Genomic DNA, 12,690 nt, shown 5'->3' with positions numbered 1-12,690 from the left:
GATGGATGGATGGATGGATGGATGGATGGATGGATGGATGGATTGGAAAGAGTGGGGAAGAAAGGTAGGAAGAGAGGGAAGGAGGGAAAGGGGTAAGATGGGGGAGGCATAGTTCTACTGCCTTTGATCTAGTGAGTATATTGGTGGGGAGAACAACTACACCTTCAATTATTAAATATTTATTTATGTGTCAGGTACTATACCAAATGTACTACAGTCAAAATACAGTATAGAAGACAGATGGGGTCTCTGGTCTCACAGAGTACATGCTGTATTGCTGAGACAGACAAATCAGTGTGTGAGCCCCTGGATCCAGCTAGACTTGAGCGACATGTTCATGTGATTCAATAGAGTGTCATTTTTATCTAAGCCAGTTTGCACCAGATTCCAGTCCCTTGCCACTAAATGAATCCTAAAAGGCAGACTTCCTTCCCTTTGAGCCTCCCCAACTACCCATATCAGTCCTGATCCCAACCGGCCAGGCTCAGTGCAGTGACACAGGAGCAGTGCTGACTGGGCAGAGGCTCCCTCTCACATCCCAGGTGCTGCTTCTCACCACTCTAAGTGCTGCTCCTTCTGCCCCTCTCTGCACCCAGGAACTGTCGACTGTTGATCAGATACCATCTCTTCTCTGGAGCCTTCCTGGTGCTCAGTAGATTTCATCACCCCCTCTTCCAAGTTCCCTCACATTGTCGTATCCCCACTAAGACACCCATCATAGTGTGCAGCCACATCTCATGGTCTGGATACGCTGATGATCAATACATGTATTCTTAGTGCATGGGTGTCTGGGCAGGACAGCAGAAAGAGAGGGTAAGGTTACCTAGAGGGAAACCTCTTGCATTCTGCTTAGGACCAGTTCCATCCCTGGATGACACTGTGCACACAGCCTGGCTGGCAGGCTGTAACAGCCCTGAAGAGCTGCCTTGCCCTGAGTCTGAGCCAGGACCCTGGTCTCCCTTCCAGGGCACAGTGGCATGAAGATGAAAGCCTGGCAGGAACCTCAGTATTCCTCAAACTCCACACCTTCATTCCACAGACGGCGTAAACCGAGTGCCAGAGCCCCACTATCTGGCACTGGGTCAGTGTTTCCACTTGTGTTAGCAAGGTGACTTTCGGTGTCATGGGACGGAAACACTGCCAAACTGGACACTAGTAACATAGCAACCGAGGTGATACGGGGATGGAGGAAGAGTCGGGAGATACGCTCCTCTCTGTGTACCTTCTTGCGCTGTTTACTTTTATTAACCCCTCTCAGCTCTCTGAGGATCCTTCTGATTACATCAGGAGGAAAAACCAGTCGGTGCCCACACATCTTCAGAGCTTCTCGCCTGCCACTGTGGCAGGCACAAGCTTGAATGCACAACACTGCTTGATTTTCACTTAACTAACAGAACGCTTCTATTTATAACAAACTGTGTTTCATCTGCTAATGTGAAGTATCATTTCCTTCCACAATAAATGCAGGTTCGTAGCTTATTTTTTAACTTTAAAATTTAATTTTTTTAAGATGGGGTCTCGCTCTGTCCCCCAGGCTGGAGTGCAGTGGTGGAATCACAGCTCACTGCAGCCTTTACCTCCCAGGTTCAGGTAATCCTCCCACCTCAGCCTCCCAGGTAGCTGGGACCACAGGTACCTGCTAACATGCCTCGCTAACTTTTTGGGTGCGTGCACAGTGTCATCCAGGGATGGAACTGGTCCTAAGCAGAACGGAAGAAGTCATAATGCCACCTACCTCAAAGGGTTATGATGAGGATGAAATGGATCAGTACATGTAAAGCATTTAGACCAGCCCCTGGCCTTCAATAAGCACTGTACATGATTGGAGGCTCTAGTTATTCATGAGATGAAACAATCTCCAAAATATACCTACAAAAGCAAAGCAAGATGCAGAATAATAAGTACAGTTGTCACCACTTGCATAAAACAGGAATGTGTGGGATATGCCCAAATGTGTGTGCTGATTGACGGATAAAGGATCTCTGGAAGAAGACATGGCTAAACTGGACACTAGGAACCTGGTAACTGAGGTTATATGGAGATGCAGGAAGAGTCGGGAGACATGCTTCTTCCTGTGTACCTTCTTTTATTGTTTAATTACTATCTTATTTATTTTTTAAACAAGTGTATGTACCTTCTACTTCTAAATTTAAATATTAAACAATTTTTTTTAAAAAGGAAAGTCGTCCAGTTCAAGTATGGAGCCAGCATCACAGACAGCAGGCCTGGAGGATGGGAAATGAAGGAGGAGGTGGTTTCACGTTTTCCAGCAAAACATTCTTAGGGCTCTGGCTGGCACAGTGGAGATGGGGAATGGAGAAGAAAGATTCCGAACTATGTAGGAAAAATATTTATGCCTCATTTTTTCATAAAAGACACAATGACTCAGGACTCAGGTTTGCTAGGCACTGGGCTATACTCCATGCCAATCACTCTCCCCAGAATAATCCAGACAAATGAACTGGCAGCAACCCCATGTTCCAGGGAGGGACTGGGCTCAGAGGGTTTGTGTGGCAGGGCCTTCAAGTCAGGCCCGGCTGACTCTAAAACCTGTGCTCTTCCAGCACACAGGGCTGCTTTCCACTAATTACCTAACACTGGGGGAGCTTAAAAAGGGAGGGGAGGTCAACTTAAAGAAATATATTCAGTAAATGACAGAGGGCCCATCATAGGATGAAGCTGTGGGGCTGTACCTGAATGTCCATCCTAGAAAGACAAGCAGTGAGCCCAGGGTGGAGCTGGGACCAGAACTTGGGCTCCTGGGTGCCCAGTCTGAGCTGTCTCTACCACCCCCGTGTCTCAGCGCAATCATGTGGAGGGAGACACCTTTGCCAAAACTTGCCTGTTGGCCCAGAGTTGATGTCATATCCCTGAGCCCACACACAATCAATCAAGGCTTGAACAAGTAAAAGGTAAAGTGATTCATGGCTCCAGTTAGGGTCTACCTGTGACCAGCTGCTGCTAGGTACGAATGGACACTCCTCAGGCCCTCCCCACATGGCAAAGAACAAAGTCACTGGGCCTCTCCTGCAGCCCTGGACTTGGAAGACCGCCCCATAGCTTGGAGCAGAGCTACGGAACACAGAGGAAGAGATAGGTGGGGGGATGCTGGATGTTCACTAGTTACTGACACACATGTATTTCATAAACTAGAGATATACTGAAAATATGAACACATTTTTAGCCAAATAGTGAACACATAGTGGGGTTTATAGTCTGTGAGTTGTTTTGTTTTGATTTGCCTCTTCTAGAAGGATTGCCATACTGGTCCACATTCTTCACCTCTGCCCTTTTTCTCTCCCAGGCCAATACATGAACAAAAGCTATATTGTGTCGGGCTGATGGGAGTTCGAGGGAAAAGAAGTGGAGTGGGATATATGTGTGTGCATGCTTGCATGTATGTGTATGTACATGCATGCATGTGAATGTGCATATGTGCTACTGTGTGGTCCATGCCAAACTGCATGTGCATGTATGCAAATGTGTGTGTGTGCACGTGTGTGCACAAACACCCATGCTAGCATGCTTTAGAGAGGAGAGAGCCTCAAGGTGCTAAGGACTGAGCAGATAAGGACTGGGTGTTAAGGACTAGGCTTGTTGAGTGAATGAATGAATGAATGAACAAAATATCCGGCCTTGCAGTCTCCTCTGCATCCTTCCTAGCCCCAGAGAGAGACAAGCCTTTTCTCTAAAGCAAGTGATGGGTGGCCTTTAGCATTTATCTCCACCATCATTACACCCGTAGGACCCCCTGAACAGACCACCACCACCTCCCTTACAGAACTTCAAGAAGAGAAAAAGTGGAGCTTACTGGAAAATCCTTTCTCTGCATTATTTATTCCTCAGTGACTGTGGTAGTGACCCTGGGGCTGAGGGAGGAGGGGGACTGTAGACTTGTATAACCAGGCATGGTAACTAGAAAGTGCTCAAAAGAAATTCCTAGCAATGAAGCATGAATTTGGGACACATAGTGCCGCCAGCAGCTGGGTGGCTGGAGTGAACTGTTTGCAAAGAGGACTGTGATCATTACTGGCATGGCTGCAGGCATGGCCCTTCGCATTGTGACTCTGCAAGGGGAGGGGCTTGCTTTTCTAACCCAGAACTCTGGGCTTGGCTGTGTAACTTGCTTTGGCCATTGGGATATTAGCAAATATGACACAAGTAGAAGCTTGATAGTGCTTACACATTGGGGTTTGCTCACTTTGGACTCTTTTTCTTTTTTTAATTGACCAGAAAACTGCAATCACATGAGTGGCCCCAATTGAACCCTGCCCAAATTATTGGCCCACAGAATCACGAGCACAGAAAATGGTGGTTGTTCTAAGTCACTGAGGTTTGAGGTAGTTTGTTATGCAGCAACTGATAACTGATACAAAGGCTTTAAGTAAGTCACTTCTCTGTGCCTCCATTTCTTTATCTGTAAAAATGTAAGAGTGTTAATTAAATAATATATATACAATACCTAATACAGAGTGAGATGCATCCTAAGCACTCATGAAGTGGCTACAGATGTTAGGATCATCCCTGTTTGGCAACAAAGAGAAAGAAAGTCAACGAGGTTAATTGACTTGGCCGAGTTGGTAAGTGGTACAGCAGGAATTCAAACCCAGGTCTGTCTGTGATCAGTGTGCACTGCTGTGATCCTACGTTGCCTTTCCTGTTGAGAACTCCCTCTCTCTTCCTCTCATTCCCTCTGCTTCTTTAATTCCTACCCATCCAAAGGCACCAAGCTCAAAGCTCACCCTGGAACACAGTAGCCCACTTTTCTGAATCTTTTTTCTTCTTGTTCTCCCTCCCTCCCTCCCTTCTCCTCTCAACCCATCTCTCACACATGTGCATCTCCCTCAACTAATACATACCCATCTCCTCCTATGTGTGTGCATGGCTGGCCAGGGGCTCTGGGCACACTGTGGGGAACAAGGTCCAGCCCCACAGAGCTCATGGGCAAGTTACACAGCCAAGCCCAGAGGTACTTCCCCTGCGAGCCCATGTGTCCAGCACATACTAGGCTCTGACTTGTGTTGTACCAACAGTTCACACACTACTCTTTTTTTAAATTATTATTATAATACTTTAATTTCTAGGGTACATGTGCATAACGTTCAGGTTTGTTACATAGGTATACATGTGCCATGTTGGTTTGCTACACCCATCAACTCATCATTTACATTAGGTATTTCTCCTAATGCTATCCTTCTCCCAGTCCCTCACCCCCTGACAGGCCCCAGTGGATCACATACTACTCTTATCTCTCTGCCCAGATTCCAAACTCCTTAGGAATAAGACCAGTTTCTTTCATGTTTTTCATCCCTCCCTCCTCCCTCCTTTGCTTCAACGAGTACCCTGGAAGCACCAAGGATGTACAAGACTGTGACAGAGGCAGACTCTGAAATGTTCATGATTCCCCACTGTGCCCTACTGCAGCTCTGGGCCCACAGCCTGTGGCCCCAAATGCTTGAATTTAACTGAGTTTCTGAGTAACTACTGAAGACTCTGTGTGTAGTCAACAAATGATCTTCATGGGGGGTGTGCTGGCACCATGAGGATCCCACTCTTCCACGTGCAGCCAAAGGAGAATGCTGGGGACCCTTCCTCCTCCACTAGCTCCTGGTGACCCTCACCAGGCTGCTGTGGAAATGGCAAGGCATGGCTCATCCTGCTGGGGCCTCATCCATCCTGCCTGGCCTGTGTCTCCAATACCAGCGGCATTTCCGTCCAGCCATCCTGCCCTGCAGCCAGCACAGGGAGGTGTGCATGGAGCACCTGCTGGATTCAGGCCACTGTGCTGGGCACTGGGACCTTGAAGGACACAGAGAGATGACACTGTCCTCCTGATCTCTGACCACCACCTAGCCTTGTCCAGTCTACAAACCACAGAAAGATGACCAGTCTTGTTTGTCACAAGTGAAACTGACAAGTGAAGGGACTTGCTCAAGGCCACACAGTTGGGTTCAAATGGAGCCTTTGGGCCTTTCATGCAGTGTTTCTCAGCCAAGACCTGACTCCCAGGGAGCTCACACTCCAACATGTTGGAAGACGGGATATAGACAATAAAGATACAAGAGATTTTGGTACATCTGCCATAGGAACTTGAAGCCGAGAGGTAACAACATTCTGAAGGTGGTAGGGTTGGGTCTGAGTTTGAAAAATGAGCGTGACACTAACAGGTAGGTATAGACAGCAGGGATTGCAGGGGAAAAGCAGCAGAGGGGGAAGGTATTTGGTGTAAATAGAGGGCACCAAGAAGAGGAGCCCTGCTGGAGGTCACAGCAAAAGTTAGAGATCTAGGTGGGGATAACTGGGGGGTCCCAGGACATTGGGGCTAAGTTGTTTTGACATTGTAGAGGAAAGTGACCCAAAGTGGAGCCTGAGGAACATAAAAAGGACCTAGACTGGGGAGCACCTGGTCTAGCCAAATTCGCTGCAGAATTCTAAGCAGGACAATCCCATTCAGTTATCAGGCTTGCATTATCTATCACCACCCTTCCCCCCACCATGAGTATGTACAACAGCCTACTTCGCAGCCATCAAGGAGCCAGCGATGGTGATGATGATGATAGTGATGCTCAGAACTTCTGATACAGAATGCTCTTCTTTTCTCTTTGTTCTGAGCATGCATCACATATAGGATCTCCTTTAATTCTCACAAGGATGTGCACTAAGCAGGTACTAGATTTCTACTTAACACCTGGATTTGAACCCAGATCTCTGGCTTCAGAATCTGTGCCTTAACCCAATAGGCTGTTCTGCCCCCCAGTGACCAGCTGATGCAAAGCAATATGTATTCTCAAGCAGCAATTCTTCCTTTACCCTAAGAATGACCCAAGTAAAAACTATCCACAGCTCAAGTTTTGCTCCTTAATTTGGAATCACAGAATTAAAAGTTTCAACTTTTATCTAAGAACTCGCACCCCCATTTTACTGATTGGGAGACTGAGGCCCAGGAAAAATAATGCCTTGCCTAGAGTTCCGTAGCTTGCTGGGATCTGAGGCAGGCTTTCTGACCTGAGGTCCAGGCCCTCCCACAGAGACTCTCAGTGCCTCTGAAGAATTTACCACCTGCTGGCCACACAGGATATAAACATAGAAAGATAATAAAACTGAACAGAAGGGGCTTCTCACAGCCTGCTGTTCTTTCTCCTCATACCAGGGATTTTCAAATTCAGCAGCAGATTCTCCCCAACACACAAACACACTTTTCATGAAATGCTATATCAGGCACCTATCTATTTAAAACATAACCATTCTCCACTGTTCTGATTGGGGTAGGGTTGAGGAGCCTGGAGCTCTACCTGCTGGGTCTACCCAGCCCACTCCCCACACCTCTCCATGGGGTCCCCACACTCCTCTCGAGGAAGCCGTAGGCTCCCCAAAGCACAGTCTGAAAGTCCTTGCATCATCGCTTCATGTATTTGTGTCTCCATTCACTCACCTTCTTGGATTCTAAAACTCATCTCAAGCACAGTTAGATACTGACTCCAAGCAGGTAACAAGGTCAGCTGTGGACCACACTGTGATGTTCTGAAATTATGCCTTGGAGATGGCAAGGCAGGCTCACCCCATAGCCTCACGTGATCCTCAGAGCCGTGCTCCATTTTGCAGATGCAAATACTGAGACCCAGACAAACTGCCCACCTGCCTATGGTCCCGCAGCCGGTAAGGAAGGGCCTCCACTGGAGCCTGTGCTGCCTGACTCCAAAACCTACATCCCCGCCTTCAGGAGCCTTCACACTCACACTTCCATGGCCTTGACTTTGTGCCCTCTGTTCTTGCAGGTAACACATCCACAGCTGCAGGTCACTTGAATCTCTCATGAACTTTGACAGACTAGACAAGCCCAGGCCCTACCCCAGATGTACAGAATCAGAAGCTGAGGCTGTGAGTCATTATATCCTGACATGATGATCCACTGTCACTCAGCATAAAACATAGCAAAAAAGGCCCGGGGTCATTCCAGACCTCTGTTTTGCCTCCCTCCAGCTCTGGTGATGAAGACAGAAGACCCAATCCCCAAACAGCAGTGAGCCTGGGCAGAACTTACCGTGTAGAGCTCGTTGGTCACCTTCAGGAGCTCCTCGTGCATCTGCAGGCCAATCTCCTTGCTCTGGAATATGGAAGAACAAATGTCAGCAGAGGAGAAGTTTGATGGCTACATTTACCAATCTCTTTTCAAAAGGGAAAGGTCAGGAATGTTTCGGGTGGGGTTGGAAGGGGTACAGAAATCAGCATAAACGTCATTGATCTACATGTAAATTCCTCAACTTATGTCCACGAAACAAACCCACAGAGAGAGGTTCCTTGCAGATGGGATTCCCTGGTCATATGAGTTGGGGAACCCTACACATCACTTCCCTACCACAGTGACTCCCAGTGACAGTAGCATACTAAAGATGTGAGGAAGCCCCACAGAATTTTTCTTTAATTCTATGTGTCCTAAGCTGGTATAACTGGGGTCTGAGCTTCTTGCACAATCCTCATGAATGGCTAGAGAGTGGGGTTCCACAGAACACACTTTGAGAAACAATGATGTGGCATCCCAATTCCTCTTGAGAGTAAACGATAATTCTCAAGTCCTCCAGGAAACATCTCAGGTCCTCCAGAAAATGAGTCTCCAGCCTTCAGGCCACAGATCAGTCCGTGGCCCATTAAGAACCAGGCTGCACAGCAGGAGGTGAGTAGAGGACAAGAGAGCATTTCCACCTGAACTCCACCTCCTGTCAGATCAGTGGTGGCGTTAGATTCTCATAGGTCCTTGAACCCGGTTGTGAACCGCGCATGTGAGGGATCTAGGTTGCACACTCCTTATGAAAATCTAATGCAGGATGATCTGTCTCTGTCTCCTATCACCCCCAGATGAAACCACGTAGTTGCAGGAAAACAAGCTCAGGGCTCAAACTGATTCTACATTACAGAGTGAGTTGCATAATTATTTCATTATATATTACAATGCAATAATATAGAAATAAAATACACAATAAATGTAATGTGCTTCAATCATGCCAAACCATCGCCCCACCCTGATCCAAGGAAAAATTGTCTTCCACAAAACTGGTCCCTGGTGCCAAAAAGGTTGGGGACCACTCTCCAGAAGACATTTCCTGAAGGATTGTCTTCTTTGACTGAGAATCAGCAGCTGGCACCCACTTGGACACAGCCTTCCTAGCTTTCCAGGACTGGTTACAACAGATGCCCTAACCTCAGTTTGACTTCAAATTTCAGCTCGACCCTCCCCCATGCTGGTCCCCTGGTCTGCCTAAATGCCTGGATCCTGACACAGTGGCAGGTCCACACTGTCAAGGTGTCTGTTCCAATGAGGGACAGGAGCAGTACAGGTTGGCAGAAAGGCCTTGGGGGCACAAGGCAAAAGATCTAGCTTCTCATTTCCACTGTTTTACCAGCTGGCTGTGTAGCCTTGGAGAATCACTTCCCCCTTTGAGCCTTAGCTACCTCACCTATCAAATACAAAGCTTAAACTAAAACAATACTCTCCAAAGCATGGTCTGAAGATCACTGCTATATGCTATGCTAAAAAAGTGGGGCAGGAGCTTCTAAGACTACATGCATTTGGGAAAAATGCTAGTTGAACAAAGGTAGACAAGTTTTCTTAATGCAGGACTTCTCAGTGCCTTTAATGTCCTTCCTTGCATGGAGATTTTCTAAGAAGGAGGTGTAGTATGCAGTTTCATTGACCACAGTCCTGTGGCTTTCATGATATTTAAGGACACAATTCAGAATTGGCTTTCATGATATTTAAGGACACAATTCAGAAAACAATGAGAAAATTATCTCTAGGTTCCATGCAACTTGAAGAGTCTAGAATTCTTTGTTATTTTATTTATGATTGTGATTATGATTTTGGTAAATATTCTCTGCTATAACCTGAATGTTTGTGTCCCCCTCAAAATTCCACAGAACACACTTTGAGAAACAATGATGTGGCATCCCAATTCCTCTTGAGAGTAAACGATAATTCTCAAGTCCTCCAGGAAACATCTCAGGTCCTCCAGAACATGAGTCTCCAGCCTTCAGGCCACAGACCCCCAATGTGATGGTATTAGGAGGTGATGTCTTTGGGAGGTGATTAGGTCATAAGAGTGGAACCCTCAGGAATGGAATTAGTGCCTGATATGGTTTGAACCTCTGTCCCTGCCAAATCTTATGTTGAAATGGAATTCCCAGCATTGGAGGCAGAGCCTGGTGGGAGATGTTTGGATCATGGGGGTGGATCCCTCATGAATGGCTTAGTGCCATCCCCTTGGTGTATTCTGAAGTGTGTGGCACCTGCACCTCCCACTCTCTCTCTGTTGCTCCCACTCCTGCCACGTGAAATGCCTGCTCCACCTTCACCTTCTACTGTGACTGGAGCTTCCTGAGATCTCACCAGGAACAGATGCCTGCGCTATGCTTCCTGTACAGCCTGCAGAACTGTGAGTCAATTAAACTTCTTTTCTTTACAAATTACCCAGCCTCAGGTATTCCTTTATAGCAATGTAAGAACAGACTAATACAATGCCCTTAAAGAGACCCAAGAGAGCTACCTTGCCCCTTCCACCATGTGAAGACACAGCAAGAGGTTGCCCTCTATGAACCAGGAAGCAATCTCTCACCAGACATCAAATCTGTCAGTGCCTTGCTCTTAGATTTCCCAGCCTCTAGCACTGTCAGAAATACATTTCTGTTGTTTATAAGTCACCCAGTATATGGTATTTCATTATAGCCACCTAAAAGTACCAAGATACTCTCTCTGTTTGCCCAGACCATCATGTTAAGTTTCTGCATTGAAAATGGGAGCCATGATCTCGGCTCCCTGAGCAGCTGCAGCCTCCTGCTCTCCCTCCCAGCTCCTTCAGCCTCATAGCTGGACCAGCTGCTGATGGGCAAAGACCAGCCTTCCTCCCACCCTTGCAGAGGTGAGAAGCCTCTGAACCCAGTGGTAGCTCATGAAGGCTTAATATCAGAATGATGCCTTCTCAGGCTCCTTCTCCTCACCCCCCACAGCCCTTTCTCTCAGCTTCCAGGCCTGACTTGCCAAGAATCACCCTTCTGAAGGTGGTCTCTGCTTGTGCCAGACCCCTTAACAGACAGCAGAAACCTCGGAGGCAATTCCAGAGACCTGTTTAGACCTCCCCCCAGCTTCAAGAGGTAAAGACAGGTGACTCAGTGCAAAACTGCAGTAGAGGGTGTGCAGAACCTTCTGTGCAGAGCTCACTGGGGACCTTCAACAGTGTCCTGTGATTTCTGTACTGGTGCTCTATGAACCCAATTAGCTATCCCCATTTCCTATTCTCCATGATTCTCTCAAGTGAACAATCAGTGCCTCAGTTTCCCCTGTGGCCCCTCCCCCTGATGTTTCCCCATCACTGCTGACTCCAGATTCTCTGACACTCTCCAGTGGCCTCCTCATGGTCCTCAAACTCCCCAACACCTTTGATACCCAAGACCCTATTTCTTATGTGTTTATTTTTATGATCTAACTTTTTACATAGGTAATAAAGGCACATGGTTAAAGAAATTCTAACAGCTGGCAGATAAAATGCAAAGAATAAGTCTCCCAAGCTCCTCCTTATCCAGAGGCAACAGCTATGAAAAATTTCTTCTGATACTTTCCAGAAATAATCTATGAATAAACAAGCATACATTTGCATATCATACGTTCTCTCTTAACACAAATGGGAGCATATCATACACCCTTTGCATCTTGCTTTTCTCACTGAACGATACCTCTGACAGATTTTTCCATCATGTAACTCTTATATCCCCTTTTTTGCACAGCTGCTTGGGATTCCATATACTAGAAACATCATAATTAATTTAGCCAGCTCCTTAGGGATGGATATTTACATTGCCTCTAGTATCTTATTATCTCAAACACTGATGCAGTGAACATCCTTGTGTGCTGTCACTGTGCATATGGGCAGGACCCCATCCTAGAGGCAGTTCTGCTGGGAAGAGTCCTGTCTTCAGAATTCCCTCCAGCCTTCCCTTCTTGGTCCCTGCTGCAGCTGGCTCCCTCACATGCTCCTGACTTCAGCTCCCACTTCTTGGTTACCAGAAGCCATGTCATAATCTCCCAGGCCTTTCTCCTGGGCTCTGTCCTGCCCAGGAGACCTTTAGCCCAAGCTCAAAGACCTGTATCCTTAGCTGCTGCAGAACAGTATGGTCTAGATGTCCCCTCATCCCCTCAAACTCAAATTATCCAAAGGTGAACTGTTCCCCCATCCCTTCGATTTTGGTCAATGGGATAGTATCTTCCTGGGCTTGTCACTGGATACCTAGGAATTCTATTTGATACTTTGTTTAATTCCTCCTTCTCAATCCAATCTGTTACTGGGTCCTACCTGCAAACTGCCCAATTATTTGTCTGAATAGCAGGCAAGCTGGCCTCCCCCACCTCCCAGTATCCATTCTTGCCCTTCCTACTTCCTAAGAGAGCCATGAATTTGCCCAGGAATTCATTCCTTCAGGGGAGTTCTTCAAGGGAAGCTGGAGGCTATCTCAACTCAAGATGGCGGATTCTGGTATGTGTTGTTATTCCAGAGGTGAGTATGTGACTTAACTGGATGGAAGAGAAAGACTTCTATGGTCAAATGAAAAGTTTTAGCTTTTCTACTGAGTGCTGGCGAAAGAAGGAAGGAAGGAAGGAAAGGAAGGGAAGGAAGGGAAGGAAGGGAAGGAAGGGAAGGAAGGGAA

The 12,690-nt window shown here is 47.0% G+C and overlaps 1 protein-coding gene across 1 annotated transcript in view; it reads right to left on the bottom strand.

The window, feature by feature from the left end:
- The window catches only part of SRGAP3 (SLIT-ROBO Rho GTPase activating protein 3), a 266,271-nt gene that overhangs the window by 87,992 nt on the left and 165,589 nt on the right, over window positions 1-12,690 (bottom strand). The window contains exon 4 of the mRNA XM_023218565.2: window positions 8,042-8,104. Coding sequence (XP_023074333.1) covers window positions 8,042-8,104 — 63 coding nt within the window. The remainder of the gene's footprint in view (window positions 1-8,041; window positions 8,105-12,690) is intronic.

Source organism: Piliocolobus tephrosceles, chromosome 2 (genome assembly GCF_002776525.5).
Source record: "Piliocolobus tephrosceles isolate RC106 chromosome 2, ASM277652v3, whole genome shotgun sequence".
NCBI classification, from domain to species: Eukaryota; Metazoa; Chordata; class Mammalia; order Primates; family Cercopithecidae; genus Piliocolobus; species Piliocolobus tephrosceles.
Note: the sequence above shows the minus strand (reverse complement) of the source record. Positions and strands in the feature narration are given on the sequence as shown.